Genomic DNA, 16,416 nt, shown 5'->3' with positions numbered 1-16,416 from the left:
TTCATATCCCTAGACAATTTGTCAGTTGGGGAATGACATATATTCTTATACATGTGACAAAGTTCTTTACATACTTCTTATATATACTTATATATCTGAGAGATTGTCTATGAAAGTTTTTTTCCCTAATTTTCTGCTTTCCTTCCAATCTTGGATATATTGGTTTTACTTGTACAAGAACTTTTAAATTCAAAATTATTCATTTTATACGTCACAATGCCCTCCTTTGTTTATTCATATGTCAGCTGCAAGTCATGTCATCATCTTGATGTCATGGTCCTCTTTGAGAACAGAGGACAAACACAACAACCCATGAGTCTGTTAGGTAATATGTTCCAGGTTCTTCTAATTTTCTTCTTATATCTCCCTTTATTTCTAGGTCAAGTATACATTTTAACCTTATCTTGATACATGGCTTAAGATATTGGTCTATGCTCAATTTCTGCCAGACTGCTTTCTAGATTTCCTAACAACTTTTACCAAATAGTGAATTCTTATCCACAAATCTTAAATGTTTACGTTGGTCAAACACAATATTACTATAGCCCTCTATTACTGTGGGTTGTATGACTACTTTGTTTCACTGATCTACCTTCTATTTCTTAACCTATATCAGATAGTTTTGATATTTACTGCCTTGTAATATACTTTAAGGTCTGGTACTTCTAAATGTCCTTCCTTTACATTTTCATTAGTTTCTTTGAAATTCTTTTGTTGTTATTTTTTTTCTAACTCAGTAAAATAATTTTTTAAGTAATTTAATTAGGATGGAATTGAATAGGTTAGGTAAAATTGTTATTTTTATTATATTGACTCTGCCTACCCATGAACAATGAATATATCTCCAGTTGTTTAAATCTGATTTTATTTGTATAGAATATTTTACAACTATGTTCATGTAGTTCCTGGGTCTATTTTGGAAAGTATACTCTTAGGTATTTTATACTGTCTACTAAATGGTCTAAAACAATGTTGAATAATATTGATGATATATAGTGTAGTTTTCCTGTTTATCTCTTTTAATTAAATCTATTTTAGCTTTAACTTTGAGATCATGATTACTACCCTTGCCTTTTTTACATCACCTGAAGCATAATAAATTCTTTTCCAGCCCTTTATTTTAATTCTGTGTATACCTCTCATTTTTTATTATGTTTCTTATAAACAATACATTGTTGAATTCAGAATTTTAAACCTCCGTTCTGCTATCCATTTCAGTTTTAAGGGTAAATTCATCCCTTTAACATTCAAAGTTTATAATAGCTTGTGTATTTCCTTCCATTGTATTTTTCTTCACTATTCTCATCCTATTTACTCTATCCCTTCTTAGGCATCTAATTTACTTTTACTCACTACCTTGCCCTCTAATTCCTTAATTCACCTACCCCTCCTAAGAGTTCCTCCCTTATCCTCTCCTTCACTCTTCTAATTCTTTTCTTTTTGTTCAATCAAAGATTTGACTGAATATTATTATTAAAAGTTTATTAAAGATCCTCCACATTGGCCAGACTCTTAAGGAATCTAAGCATTTGTATCACTAATGCAAGCAGGCCAGACTGAATCTGAGTACCTTAAAAGAGGCCAAGATGGATTTTATATACAGAAAGACAATGGGAGGGATCTAGGGTTGGCCAACACTCTCCTAATTCTTAATCTACACACCCTTCTAAAAGAACCTCCCTATCCTATCCCCTTGCCCTGGTCCAACAATGTATTGTCAGATTCTGGTTTGTAATCCATTCTGCTGTGTATTTCAGTTTTATTCGGAATTCATTCCATTCACATTTAAAGTTATAATTATTATTTGTGTATTTCCCTATCCTATTTTTCCTCACTGTTATCCTTCTCAGCTTTTCTTTTTACCCTATCCCTCTTCATAGTCTAGTTTGCTTCCAACCACTACCTCCCTTATCCACACCTTTTTAAAGTATCCCTTTCCCAGACTCCTCCATATTCCTCATTCTACCCATTCCTCTAGAAATCCTTCCCTTATCCTCTCTCCCACCTTCCTGGGCAGCTAGGTGGTGCAGTGGATAGAGCACCAGTGCAAGAGGACCTGAGTTCAAATCTCACCTCAGACACTTGTCACTCACTAGGTGTGTGACCTTGGGCAAGTCACTTAATTCAATTGCCTCATCCTGGGTCATCTCCAGTCATCCTGATGAATATCTGGTCACTGGATTCAGATGGCTCTGGAGGAGAAGTGAGGCTGGTGACCTGCACAGCCCTCCCTCACTCAAAACAAAGTCAAGTGCAAGTCATATCATTATTTCTCTGATGGCATGGTCTTCTTTGGCAAAGAAGGACAAACACACACTCCCACCTTCCTATATCTTAATCTATACACCTTGTAAAAGTCTTTCCCTTATCCTATGCCCTCATCTTATTTCTTTATAAATTTAGAAGACTTTTTTACCCTTCTAGATGTATATATTGTTCCTTCTTTTATCCCAGATCTAATGAGAGTAAGACTCTAGCACTACCAGCACTCCATCCCCATCTACTTCCTCTGTATCAGTTCTTCCTTTCACACATCATTTATATGAGATTACTGCTTTTTTACCTTGTTCTACCCAATTTTATTTTTTAGAATTATCTCATCATATGCAGCTCAGCTCCAACCTTTCTTCCAAACTATCTAAGTAATAATGAGTCTTAAGAACACTGATAACATTTTCACATATAAGAAGTAAACAGTTTGACCTTATTAAGTCCTTTATAATTGGTCTTTAATGTTGACCTTACATTTCTCCTGGATCTCATATCTCAAATTTTCCATTGAGTTCTGTCTTGTTTTGATTTGGGCTTTTTTGGGTCACAAATACTTTAAAGTCTTTCAGGTCATTAAATGTCCATTTTTTTTTTCCATTCAACTTTCTGAGCAAGTTATTTTTGGCCATAGTCCCAGCTCTTTTGCTGTTTGAAATATGATGTTCCAAAACCTGTGGTCTTTTAGTGTGGAAGCTGCTGGGTCTTGTGTATTCCTGATTGTTGTTCAGCAGTATTTGATTTCTTTTTTTGTTGCTTAACCTGGAAGCTTTGAATCTTGGCTATGATATTCCTGTAAGTTTTCATCCTGGGATTTTTTTCTATTTCTACTTTACCCTCTTGTTCTAGAACTTCAAGGCAATTTTCCTTAATAAGTTTTTGTAATATTATATCAAGATTCTTTTTTAATAGTAACTTTCAGGTGGTCCAATAATTCTTATCTTGTCTCTGCTTGATCTGTTCTCCAGATCAGTTGTTTTTCTATTGAGATATTTCAAATTCTCTTCTAGGATTTCATTCTTTTGATTTTATTTTATTATTTCTTGGTGTCTAATTATGTCATTTGCTTACCCCTGTCCAATTCTAGCTTTCAAGAAGTTATTTTCTTCCTTAAATTCTTGGATTTCTTTCTCTAATTGGCTCTCTTTTCGTAATTTTCTTGATTTTCTTGGATTGCTCTTATTTTTTACTCCTAATTTTTCCTCTGTCTCTCATTTGATTTTTGACATTCTTTTAAAGTTTTTTCAAGAACTCTTTTTGGGTTTATGACCCTTTGACAGTTCTTTTTGAGGTAGTAGTAGCATTTTTTATTTCACTTTCTTCTTCTGAATATGAACCCGGATCATCTCTATCCCCATTATAACTATCTCTGATTATACCTAAGGTTCTTTCTTCTTTGCTTACTCATTTTTATTTTTAGCAGCTTATTACTGTAATCAGGTTTTAGTCCCCAGGTGGGGGGAATGGTGCCCCAGGTCTCAGGTCCTTCTTAGTTATTTTCTGAGCTCTATCCCAAGGCCTAACCACGGGCACTCCTCTCCACTTCCAAGTCATGGCTAGGGCCCTCAGTCATGCTGACTCCCAAATGCTCGTGTTCCAGGTGATCCCTCCTGTGGCTGCAAACTTCAACTGTCCCCTCTGTCCTGGAATTGAAACCAGGGGCTCCACTCTTCTTCCAATGCCCACAGTCAGCAGGGCCCCCGCCCCTCTGGTACCACACTCAGCTAGGGTGTGCTTGCTTCTTCTCATCTGCAGTGCAGCCTGGGACTGAGTCTGGTCAGCACCGCAGGGCTTGGTGTTCAGGGACAGCAGAGGGTCCTTTCAGTCTTCTCGGGCTCTGCTATCTGACCTCCACACTCTTCGTGAGGTTAAACTTCCTGAGGCTGAGGCTGATAGCAGAATCAGCTGCCCTCAGGGCTTGTTGTTTCTTGATTCTGCAGGATTCAGGAGGTATTTGTGCTTCCGGTAGGCCAAACCTCTGCCCCAGGAGATCAAGTCTTTCCAGAGGTATTCTCATATTGTCTTAGGAAGGCAACTACTTTATCTCTACTTTTGTCCATTTTCACCTCCCTATGTTCACTTAGAGATATTTTGTCATGTTTGTTGATAATCATTTGGAGAGCCTGGAATTTTCTGACCTACTCCACCATCTTCCCAGAATCCTCAAGACAACACTTCTTAAAGATTTGGATTTCTGTCTCAGCAGTGAATTCCTGAAGTTGAAGTAGCTGAGACATGAGTTCTCACAGATTTCTCTTAAAAGTATAAGGGTTTACATATTTTGAATGTTACAGTCCCTACAAACTTTAAGGAAGCAAAAAATAATAGTTTGCATGGGAGGAGCTCAACTACTAGAACATAGCAGGTTTTAGAAATCTACAAGTTAGAAAGGTATGAATAGTATAAGCCACAGGAATATGCCTTATTTCCCTTATCTTTAAGGTGTGGTTGGTGTGGAAGCATGGTACATAGTGAAGAATGCCCAGGGCATGCTAAGGGCAGCTGGAACACTCAAGTATTTGCTATATATGATCCTCACAAATAATATGTTAGCTCTGTACACTTTCAAATCTCTAGTCAAGATCTAAGAGCAACATAAGCAACAACTGATCGATTGTACGTTGAATCAGCTATTTGGTCTGCTCTAAGCTCAAGTTAAATGGGCATTTCTGCTTTTAAATAAAAGGAATGAAGGATTGTACATGAACTATGCAGTGAATCTGAATTTACATTATTTTAATTTTTTCCCTCTACACAATATTCACTGGATATTTACTGACCACAATTTTATGATGCTATAGGTACACATCATTGAAGGGACTCTGAATCGAGCTAGGAAACCAGATAATCTCTTTTCCTGAAGGTAATTTTTTTTTAATAAAGTGAAACATTTTCTGACATTTAAGGAAATGAATAGTGACTGTACCTAACTAGTACTTGCAAATGTACATAAAATAGGTAACCAGTCCCTTTAGTGAAAAGTGACATGGCTGCTCGTTTTAAGCTTTTGTTACTGTTATTCAATTGTGTCCTACTCATCATGACCCTATTTGGGATTCTCTTGGCAAAGATACTAGAGTGGTTTGCCATTTCCTTCTCCAGCTCATTTTACAGATGAGGAAAATGAAGGCAAACAGGGTTTAGTGACTTGCCTGGGGTCAAACACAGCTAGTAAGTGTCTAAGGCCTTATTTGAACTCATGAAAATGACTCCAGGTCTGGTACTCTATTCCTGACACCACCTAACTGCCCCTTGCTTTAAGCTAGGTATAGCTGATCTAAAGAGTATTGGAACCATATTGGAACATCGAGGGCAGAAGAGGAGGAGGATATTCTTTTATTGCACAAGGAACTCTTCAAATCAGAAGAGGGCTATAGAATTGAAATATTTTTTTCAAAAGCAAAGTATATTTGTTCATTTTGTTTGGGGTGCTTTGTATTTACCTTTTAAAAACTTCCTGCAGTTTCTGTATTCTACAATGATATATAATTGCGATGTAGCAATATAAAGTTATAAATTTATCCCATTAAAAAAAAAAGGTCTGAGCAGTTCACTATGCGCAAAGTTTCAACATGGCAACCAAAAATGTTAATGCCACGACTGCTGCATTGAGAGGAATAATGTACAGAACAAGGGAAATGATACGTACTCTGTCCTGATCAAAACTCAAGGGCAGTTTGGATAACCCCTTACCAAGGAAGTTGCAAAGTACCATTCAAATCTGAGATTCTGTTTAGAGTTGTAAGAAGTACAAACAAATTGTTACAGCGCAGAGGAAAATGTGATTACTTCTGGCTTTGGGGATCAGAGAACCAGCAGCATTTGAGTCAGGGAATGAAATATGGATAACTTTTCAACAGGAGGAGAGGAAAATCAGGGAGAAAAGGGAAGTCATGTAGGAAAAAAGCCAAGGTGTAGAGTGTAGAGCCTGACACAGTGAAATGAGCCCAGGCTAAGCCCTGGAGTAAAAGAGCCTGGCTTCACACCCCATCTCAGATGTTTACTGCATGAGTGACTTTGGGCAAGTGACTTCACTACCTCTCTTTCCCCCAGATGCCTCATCTGTAAAATGGGCTCGGACTAGATCCTCTGAAATCCTTACTGCCAGGCCTAGAGGCCTGAGGGCTACCCGAGTCTTCCCTTACCTCTATCTGAGGTCTTCGGCTGGCCAAACCGGATGCTCGTATGAGAGAAAGGACGTTCCAGAGTCGAACAAGGGTTGAGCTTTATTTCAGGGTCTCTATCGGAGGTCTTCGGCTGGCCAAACCGGATGCTCGTATGAGAGAAAGGACGTTCCAGAGTCGAACAAGGGTTGAGCTTTATTTCAGGGTCTAGTTACAAGTGCAGGAGAATTCTTCCTTAGGAGGGAGCGAAGAATCTCCCAAGGAGGCAAAGATCTTACAATAAGAGATTGGAAGTAGAAGTATAAGTGGGGAGAGAGGGGGAGGGGAGAGAGGAGAGAGGAAAAGCGGCCTTGTGTCCTCACACGTGGCCCTTCCGCCCAAGAGAGCTTTCAGGCTTTCCTGATCGTACTTAAGCTCTCCAGCCGCATAGTTTGCATCTGAATACCGTGCTGTTAGGTGTGCCCAGATCTGGGACAATCTCGAGGGCGGGGAGAGCTCTCTCCCGTCACGTTTCTCACGGGAAGAGGCGGAAATACACGAGATAGCTCGGTTCACCTCGATTCCCAGTCGTTTCCTGGGGGGGCCTCGTGAGAACTCTAAGATTTAGAAGTTCCCACCTTTACCCGCCCGAGACTGTCCACATGGAATTGAGCTTCCATCCCCAGCACCTTACCAGCTCCAGCTCCTAAGGGAAGAAGTAGGAGTTGGTGATATGGCTGGAGAGCTCAGTAATAAAAGGTATACTTGTCATTACTTTTCCCAAGGCTTACACTCGCTGATATGACTGATTTCACCAGTGAGGGGAAAGGGAGCATCCAGATTACATTTTCATGCTGTTCTCTGAGAACTGCAGCTTCACAGCCACTGGGGGGCACCATTGTGTAGGCTATGACCAATTCAGCCAGGCCCTCCCTCCTTCAGTAAGTCCCTGTAAAGTTAGGAAGACCCATTGGGCACCCTTGCCTAAGGCTTTTTATTCTATTTTAGCAAGCATTTGGGGACTTACTTGGCAGCCTAGAGCTAGTTCTGCCTTCTCACCCTTTCATTACTTGGTTTGTATTGCCCTCTTACAGAGCTTCACGTTCACATTATATCAGTGCAGATTTTTTTTTCTTTCTTCCTATGGATTTAAAGGCGAGCAGACTACAAAAGATGCACCTCTCTCTAGATTGATTCAAAGCTTTACCTTCCTTTGCATCTACTTTCTCAATCTCTCACATCTTTATTTTCCAATAATATCTTAAGTCAACTTCTGAACTCCTTTTCTTATGCAACTGATTTGCTGCAAAAACTTTTACTCTTTCCCAGATCAAAATAGAAACTTTCAAGGTGTACAGACACTTATCTTGCCAGGTAAAACTTTACCAACTTGATTACTTAAGGGCTTGCAAATGCATTGTCTATTCCAATTCCTTTAGTTGATTTTGCTTCCAAGTCATCTAGACAATTATGTTCTGTTAAATCATTCACTGAAAAAAACATGGTAACAAGGTAAAACATTATCCTAAAATAAAAATTTGCTTATTTCCAAGTTATTTGCTTTCTGATTTAGACAAATCCTTTCTTTTCAAACTGGAGAGAAGAGTTAATAGTCACACTAGTGAAATTTTCACAGTGTTTCACAAAGTTAAGTCCTAAGGAGCTGTAACCCCTAAGATTCACTAGGATATTTCAGCATTTTTTTGTTCATATAATATTTTATTTCCCCCATTACATGTTAAAATAATTTTTACCCAGCAAAACTGAGTATAATACTTCAAGGGAAAAAATGGTCATTTAATGATATAGAGGACTTTCAAGCATTCTTGATGAAAAGACCAAAACTGAAGAGAAAATTTGACTTTCAAATACAAGAATCAAGAGAAGCATGAAAAGATAAACAGCAAGGAGAAATCATAAAGGACTCCCATAGGCTGAACTGTTTACATTCCTACATGGAAAGACAATATTTGTAACTTTTGAGACTTTTCTCAGTATTTGGGTAGGTGGAAGGATTACACACACACACACACACACACACACGCACATGCACACACACAGAGCACAGGTTGAGTTGAATCAGAAGGGATGATATCTATAAAAAAATGAAATCAAGGGATGAGAAAGGAATATATTGGGAGGAGAAAGGGAGAAATGGAAGGGGGCAAACTATCACTCATAAAAGAGATAAGAAAAATCTTTTTCAATGGAGCAGAAAAGAGAGAAAGTGAGAGGGGAAAAGTGAAGCTTACTCTCTTCACATATGGCTTAAGGAGGGAATAACATGCTCACTAAATTTGGTATGAAAATCTATCTTACTACAGGAAAGTAGGGGAGGAGAGAAGTAGGGCAAGAAGGATGACAGAAGGGAGGGCAAATGGGAGAAGGGAGTAACTAGAAGTAAAATAATTTTTAAAACTTTTTTTTTTAAATTTTGAGTTCCATATTCTATCTCTTCCTCTCCTCCATTCTCCCTAACGTGGTAAACAATGCAATATAGGTTATATATGTGCAATTATGTAAGACATTTCTGTACTGCTCATTTTGTACAAGAAGACTTGTGTTTCAGCATTTATAAAAACATCCAAATCTCACTTTGGGAAACAGATTTCCTTTTAGTTCATATATCTAGAATCTAAGTAGTTTGCAATGTTAAAAATTTCTGGAAAAAGGGAAAGGATTTACTTCCTTCTTATTTGTCTCTCTCTCTTAGCATTTCCAGTGTGACTAGAATTAGAAACACAAAGCTGAGACTACATCTTTTAAAATCTTGGAGATATTCAACAGAAAAAGTTCCCACTCTTTATACTGAACATAACACACTTATCTCCCAATGAAAATGTAATCAAAGGGTCAGTGGAAGTCTTAGTTTGTGGTAAAGGAGAGCTTAGCATCAGAGCTGACTCTTAACCTTTAGAATTTATAAAAGAAGTCTCTATTGTTCGCCATTTAGATTGACAGAGCCCAACAAGTACAGGTAAACAGACCAGTTCTTCTTGGGATTTTTTTTTTCCAATTTGTCAACCTTATTCTGGAACTGTTGTGGTCAGAGAACCATAATGTTGAGGTTTGGGGTGCTTGGGATCCCAAAATACTGACACCCCTGGTTCTGCCCAAATTTGACCCAAGTCTTCTTTAAGCCAAAGTAAAAATAAGTCTATTAAAGATTTGCCATATTGGGTTGACTCTTAAAGAAGCTTCATCAATTCTCTGCTGCCTGTGTTAATTTTGGCCTAATAATTAACACCCAGAAAACGCAGGTGCTCCATCAGCCACCACCACACTATCCATACATGGAACCATTGGTTACAACAAATGGAGAAGTTTTGATGCTGTGGATAAGTTCACTTACCTTGGTAGTGTACTTTCCAGGGATGTACACATTGACAACGAGGTTGATGCACGCGTTGCCAGAGCTAACTCAGTGTTTGAGAAGCTCTGAAGAAAAAGTTTGGGAGAGAAGAGTTATACCGACTACCAAACTGAAGGTCTATAGAGCTGTTATGCTGACCTCATTGTTGTATGCCTGTGAAACATGGACAGCCTACCAGTGCCATGCCAGGAAACTGAATTACTTCCATTTGAACTGTCTTAGGAAGATTCTGAGGATCACCTGGCAGGATAAGGTACCACACACTGAAGTCCATGCTCAAGCTGAACTGCCAAGCATTCAAATTATGCTTCAGAAGAGTGCAAATTGGATGGATGGGCTGGCCACATTGTTCGAATGTAAAATGTACACTTGCCAAAAAGACTATTTTATGGAGAACTCACATGGGCAGGCGATCACATGGTGGTCAGAAGAAGCGATACAAGGACACTCTCAAGGTCTCTCTCAAGAACTTTGGATTTGACTGTGCAACATGGGAGACACTGGCACAGAATTGCTCAGCATGGCATGCCTACACCAGAAAGGGTGCTGTGCTCTATGAACAAAGCAGAATTGAGATAGCACAAAGGAAATGTAGGATGCGCAAATTTGGAGTATCCACCCTAAATATTCACATGGACTATCTGTGCCCAACCTGTGGTAGAGTATTCTGAGCATATATTGGTCTGATCAGCCACAGTAGGACACACTGAAATTTCACTTCATTGTGGTGATGCCATTTTGGTCCTCTTTGAGAACGAAGGACAAAAACCAACCAACCAACAAACCAAGAAGCTTCATCATTTTGTAATGCTTGTAGTGACAAGTGGGCCAGAAAGAGTCTGAGCTAGATCGTATCTGAGCCCCCTCATGGAGACAAGAAGGATCTTAGATACAGAAAGACTTTGGGAGTAATCTAGGGCCAAGTGGTCTGGGATGATAGGAGGAGGGGTTTAGGGAGGGTCTTGAGAAGGAATCTAAAAGCATCTTGTTGGAACTGAGGTAACTAGAGTTCAAAACCAAGAGAGAGTGTGGGATTTTGATGTGATCAAGGGTGGGAAACTGCTAAAAGCAATCGAGAGGCAACAGACAATGGAGGATTAGAGTGGGAAGCAGGGTGGGCAATCTAGAGGTAAGAGATCATGAAGGGCTAGGCTACTTTATGGAATAAAGGATGGGAAGCAGCCAGAGGGTATTGGACAAAGCAATAATGAAAGGCTTATGGCTTCAGATCAACACCAGATCGAGTGGGAAGATTCATGGAGAATTCAATGGGGTTCTCAGAGTCTGTACCCAATCACAACTAGGGCTGATAATGACCACTGACCACTCTGTTCATGTCAGAATTATGTCATTATTTGGGCAAGGGAATTCAGAGGATCTCAAAATGAAGACTGAATACTCAAGTTAGAATTGAGGTTTTCATTAGTGACATGGAACTTGCTAACAACAGCTTAGAAATGAAATGGAAAATTCAGAAAGGATGTTTGAGGCAATACAGTGATCACAAACCACAGAATGACAATTAGACAGACAAATGTCTTGCTTTTTTGCCTGTAGAAAATAGGATGAAGGGGCACCAGGATTGGAAAAAAAAAATCCTAGTCCTAGTTTAGGTATTTCCTCAGAAATAGAGGAAGCCCTCTCTGTGAAACATGAAGTCTTCTCAGTCACAAGAGATAAAAGAGAGACAATGTGGAACCAAAATTCAGGAACCAAAATATACAAAACACAACTTGTTTCTGTATTTTTCTCAATTTAAAGCACAAAGGTGCTGGACTACAACTTTATCAGCTCTTCTACTTCTTCTACTCTAGAAATTCTAGAATTTGTGTATTCACTTTCATGTGCATGCTGGAAAGTCTTTGGAGATGATAAGATTCTAAGCCAGTGGTCATAATAATTTTCAGGATCCTTACTAGCTACTGCCCACATGGCCAGCTCAGGTTATAGATGGACAAATAAACTTCACTTTATTCCCTCAGGAATGTGACACACATACCACCAGTAACTGGGCACACAGGAGAAAGGGGGGAGGGGTAGCGTGCAGGTCCCCCTCACCAAAGTCAGTAAGTCAGAGAGAAGATAAATTTGCTACAAAGCAGAGAAAAGGTATTCATTACAACAAAAGAGGAAAGAATGTGTCCTTGTTAGGACAGCCACTTACACAATACAGAAGAAAACTACTTATTTTTATCAATCAGTCAATAAGAGTCTACTTTATTAGACAGGATAAAGAAAAGAGAGTACTTTGAACTATTGAGGTCCTCTGAGTTTTCTTTTGTGGTCTTAAAGTCATTAGGGGGTAGATAACTCCCAGAAAGGGATAGTACAATCAAAAGAGACATCAGCAGAAAGAAAAAAAGAAAAATGTCAGATAGAGGACAAAATGGAGTCAGTTATGCTATTCTATAAATCCACTTTCAACAAAGGAAAGAGACATTTTGCTGAGATATCATATAACAAAAAAAAGCAATTACAGAACAAAATGGGAGTTAACTATGTCAACTTTTAACAGACCACTTTTAGATCCTAAAAAATCCTCATTCAATACTATGCAAAAATATCAAACACTAAATCTTTCAGCTTTCTTTACCACTTAAAAGCTCATCAAATAGAATAGGCTTGTCCCTATATGCCTGATAGTTACCCTCTGAATCATCCCACTGTAAGGGTGCATCTCCCTCTTATGGGCACTGAAGAAACCCTGTCATGAGGATTGCTGATTGTAGATGATTAACCAGAGAGAATGTATTCAGGTCAGATTGTGTGCCAGGACTATGAGCAAATTCTCTGGAACACCCTAAATTGGGGGTAAACATTGACTTCTGCTGCTTTGATCATGCCGAGGAGGCAGCTGAGTTCACCTCCCTTCTCTTTTGAGGGATACCTCTTTCATTGGAAGCTGGATATCATCCGGTTCCAAAGCCAAACCTGGACCATTGTGGGTACCTTTCCTATGTCTTTTTCACAATTTAGCAATTGTGGTAGAGAAGTGTGCAGCTGGGTGAGTGGGGAATCTGGGAACCAGAGATCCTTGCTTTTGTTTCTAAGATCCACTGTCTGAGGGTCAAAGCAAGTTAAGTACCAGACAGTCATGTTCCTAGGGCTTCGAAAAAAGTGAGGCTTGGTGAACTTGCACAGCCCTTCCTCACTCAAATCAAAGTCAACTGCAAGTCATGTCATCATCCTGATGTCATGGTCCTCTTCAAGAACGAAGGACAAACACCCCTGCCCCCCCAGTTTGGTATTAGGAAAAGATGTTCCAATCAGCCTTGGCCAAGTCAATGAAAATGAGAGAGGGTCAGATAGTCTTCAAGTGTTTCGGAAGAAGCCAAGATCTTGGTTTTAAATCATTCATCAACCTGTGAGGAGAACAAGATGGAAGCCAAACAAAGAAAAGGGTGCAGACGTTTTGGGCGAAGACAGTGGGCAGCAAAAAGACGAGATTAAAAGGAAGTCTGTGTAAGATGGGCAGTTTTCGGCCCTCGCACTCCTAGCCTGATGAGATATGAGCTGTCTGTGGGATGTGGTCACCAGGATAGCTGCCAGGGCTAGCGGATACTTTGGAGTCCAGGCCTGCTTCACATACATGCACACATATATACACGCGGTACTATGCATGTACGTATGTATACGTACATGTGTATACACATACTCACACGTAGACATATATATGGGGGAGAGGGGGTTTGTGTGTACAGATCATCCTTAAGTGCCCTGCATCCCTGGCCCCCAGCTCAGAACTGACAGCCCACAGAGATCTCTACACAGGCTGGGCTGGTCTCTTGGTGATGTCATCAAGCTGCAGGATGACTTCTTCACTTCAGCCACTGAGGTTATCTGGGGGGTGATGTCATTAGCCAATGACATTCTCAAAAGAGTGTGGGGGGAGGGGCAGGCCTGTGATCCAACCTGTCTGACGGCATCATAGGGCGGTCCGGATCTGGGGTCTTTTTTTTCCTCCAGGCTTCTTCAAAGTCCTCACTCATCTCCTGTCCTAGTCGGGTCCCTGGGCGAGAGCCCAGACCCAAGTTCTCAGGCATAAACGTGGACACCTATGTGCTCTCCCCCTCCTTTTATTACCCTATAACCCCGCCAGTCCAATCCTTCCTCCTGCCTACCCATCTGCCGCACAGGCTCCGCCCCACCCTCCCTGCTTCGCCAATGTACTTCGAGGGGTGGTCCGCACCGTGGGGAGGTGGGGCCATGCTAATGAGCCCCTGCGAGAAGGCGGGGCTTCGGTGAGGACCCCGGGCAGGGCGCCGCCGCCGGTTTGTCTTCGCTTTCCCTCAGCCGCCTTCTTTCAACCTTGTCCACTCCTCGGCGCTGCCTCTGGTGTGGCCGCGGCTTCGGTTAGTGCCGTGGGTCCCCTCCTCCCTCCCTGCCCACCGGCTCCCCAGGCTGTCAGCCATGGCCTTACTCACTGCGGCTGCCCGGCTCCTTGGGGCCAAGGTGAGTGACTGAGGCGGAGCGCCCTCTCTCCCGTTCGGGTGGAGGCGGCTGCCAGGCCCGCGCGCGCCCCCGAACCTCCGTGCTCTGTCCCCTCCCGCCGTCCTCACGCCTTAAAGGGGCCGAGCCCTCGGCTGGAAGCCAAGCCCGGCCGGGGCGTCCGGGCCATGTGCAGTCGGCGGATCCCCTGGGTCTGCGGGGTGTGGGGAGCCGGCACTCGTCGGGCGGCCCGGGGCGGAACTGGCGTCTCTCCCTCTCCTGCGCTGGGTGAGGGGTCCCCGTGACGCGTGCGTGCATGGGCCGGAGCCTCGCTTGCGGCGGGGTCCTGGGCTGGGGCAGAGAATTGCTTTAGAATTGCTGGGCTGGCGCCGGAGAGCCAGATGTGCTACTGGCGGCGGGGAAGATGCTAGCGTCTGGTGTTGGCTCCTACTTCACGGAGAGGCTTGAGGCGTTTATTCTTGGGGCCCCCACATGCTTGGGCTTCCTCTCCCCTCCCCTCCCCCCTTAACCGTGAGGGACTTGGGTTCGGCAGGGCAGCGAGCTCGTTGATCATCTAGATTGAAGCAGGATCGGGATTCTACCCATGCTGCAGATGAACAAATTGAGGTATGGGGAAAAAGGGATGGCCAGGGTGACGTTAACACGGTTAGCCCAGTTACAATCTTTACTAAGCCGAAGCTGCTTCCTTTTCAAAACTCCTGGAGTCCTGGGCTCCTCGGTAGGTTGTATCTGGAGGCAGAGGAACTCTTCCAAAGTCCTAGGTCACACCTGGGTGTGACCTTAAAGCAGGTCACCTCGCATCTTTACCGGGTCCACTTCCTCATATGTAAAAGGAGAGGGAGCAGACTGGGTGACCTCTGAAGTCCCCTGCAGTTCTAAATCTATGAAACTCTTTGCCTCTTGAGCTCCTCGAGTTTTGTCCTACTTGTCTCAGGTGTCAAATTACCAGAAACTTTGGCTCCAGATAAATATGCCCTTTACAGAGAAAATGTCCTTTGTTGAAGCCCTAGCCCTCTAACATAAAGAGGGAAATAGTTGGTTCACTTTGCCTTCTGACAACTCACTTTCTTTACTACTGAGGCCAGAAGAGAGAAGTGGTTTTGTTTATTTTGATATTGGGCCTGATTGGTAGTTCCCGTTAGGTGGAATCTGTTAGTTTTACCTAGAACATAGTGGCCAGTGGGAAAGTGGATATTTGGCTATTATTTCTTACTGCTGCCTGGGAACAGGGTGAAGAAACCTCCTGGGAAACTCTGGCAAGTGTGCTGGCCGAGGAAAGGGAGGTGCTAAAATTAGCACATTCCTAAGCTGGTAACTCAAGCTAGATAGGTTAACTTCACTGTAAAGAGAATAAAACTTGGGTATTTACCTTCTAAATCTAGCGCTTTGGGAGAGAAGTGACTTGGCTGGAATTTGGCCTTACTGTTAGTTTTATTTGGTAGCCTATTAAAGCTTAACCTAAGGAGTGCAGACTTGGAATTCAGTGGAGATTCTTTACCCTTAAAATTAACATTGGGGAAGCACTGGGAGCAGGAGTCATGTGACTCACATTGCAAGTAGCCTTTCATCTCTTCCTGGAAAATCTTGCGAATGTTTAGATTGCTCCATCAGATAGGACTCTCCTCTGCCTCAGTACCCCAACGATAACTGAAAGATTAGTCAGCAGTTATTATTTTTATATCATGTGAACCTCAAAAGGAGATCTGACCTCAAAGAAGTGTCCCTTAGCCCTTTGAGCTTCAAGGTCGAATATAGCCTCTTCTACCAGGGTCAGACTTCAGTTCCTTTTCTTGGGAGGTCCAAATAATTTCCTTTCTTTCTGTTTTTCCTTCTGGCAAGTAGTTTAATGATCCCGTGGAACCATAGGTGTGCCACTTCAGGCTTGAGATTTTGACCTCATTTATCTGATGCCTAAAGAGTAATGTCCATCACCTAGCTTTTCTTGGTGTTTAGAGAGGTGATAAAAATCTGTGAGTAACTACTTTGTGATGTGACTTATGCCCTTCCCAGGTCCTGTTTATTGTACCTGTATTAGATGCCTTCCAAGGAGTGGATCCAACTACTCATTCACTTCTGAGCCGCTGAAGTCACTTATTTGGCTTTGCCACCACTATTGCTAAAAAGAATAATTTCTTGGCAGTAGGAAAATAGCTCAAAGTTCATTGTCTGTGGGGTGTTTCCTTTTCCAATATGCCTGGATTAAGTGCTTTGCTTTCCCTTGTA

The 16,416-nt window shown here is 41.7% G+C and overlaps 1 protein-coding gene across 4 annotated transcripts in view; it reads left to right on the top strand.

Annotated features, from left to right (window-relative positions):
* The first annotated feature begins 297 nt into the window (after positions 1 to 297).
* CS (citrate synthase) overlaps positions 298 to 16,416 on the top strand; it is a 32,497-nt gene continuing 16,378 nt past the window's right edge. The window contains exons 1-2 of one of the 4 annotated variants that reach the window (XM_072655049.1): positions 298 to 325; positions 5,070 to 5,131. Coding sequence is in view for 1 of the 4 variants with exons in the window: in XM_072655046.1 (XP_072511147.1) it covers positions 14,155 to 14,196 (42 nt within the window). In the remaining 3 variants the exon portion in view is untranslated. Of the gene's footprint in view, positions 326 to 5,069; positions 5,132 to 13,441; positions 13,580 to 13,936; positions 14,197 to 14,543; positions 14,800 to 16,416 lie in introns of those variants that run through there. The other 3 variants (XM_072655048.1, XM_072655046.1, XM_072655047.1) reach the window with 3 other exon arrangements.

The sequence above is a fragment of the Notamacropus eugenii genome, chromosome 3, assembly GCF_028372415.1.
Source record: "Notamacropus eugenii isolate mMacEug1 chromosome 3, mMacEug1.pri_v2, whole genome shotgun sequence".
Lineage (NCBI taxonomy): Eukaryota > Metazoa > Chordata > Mammalia > Diprotodontia > Macropodidae > Notamacropus > Notamacropus eugenii.
The sequence above is the reverse complement of the archived record's forward strand: the minus strand, read 5'-3'. Positions and strand labels throughout refer to the sequence as shown.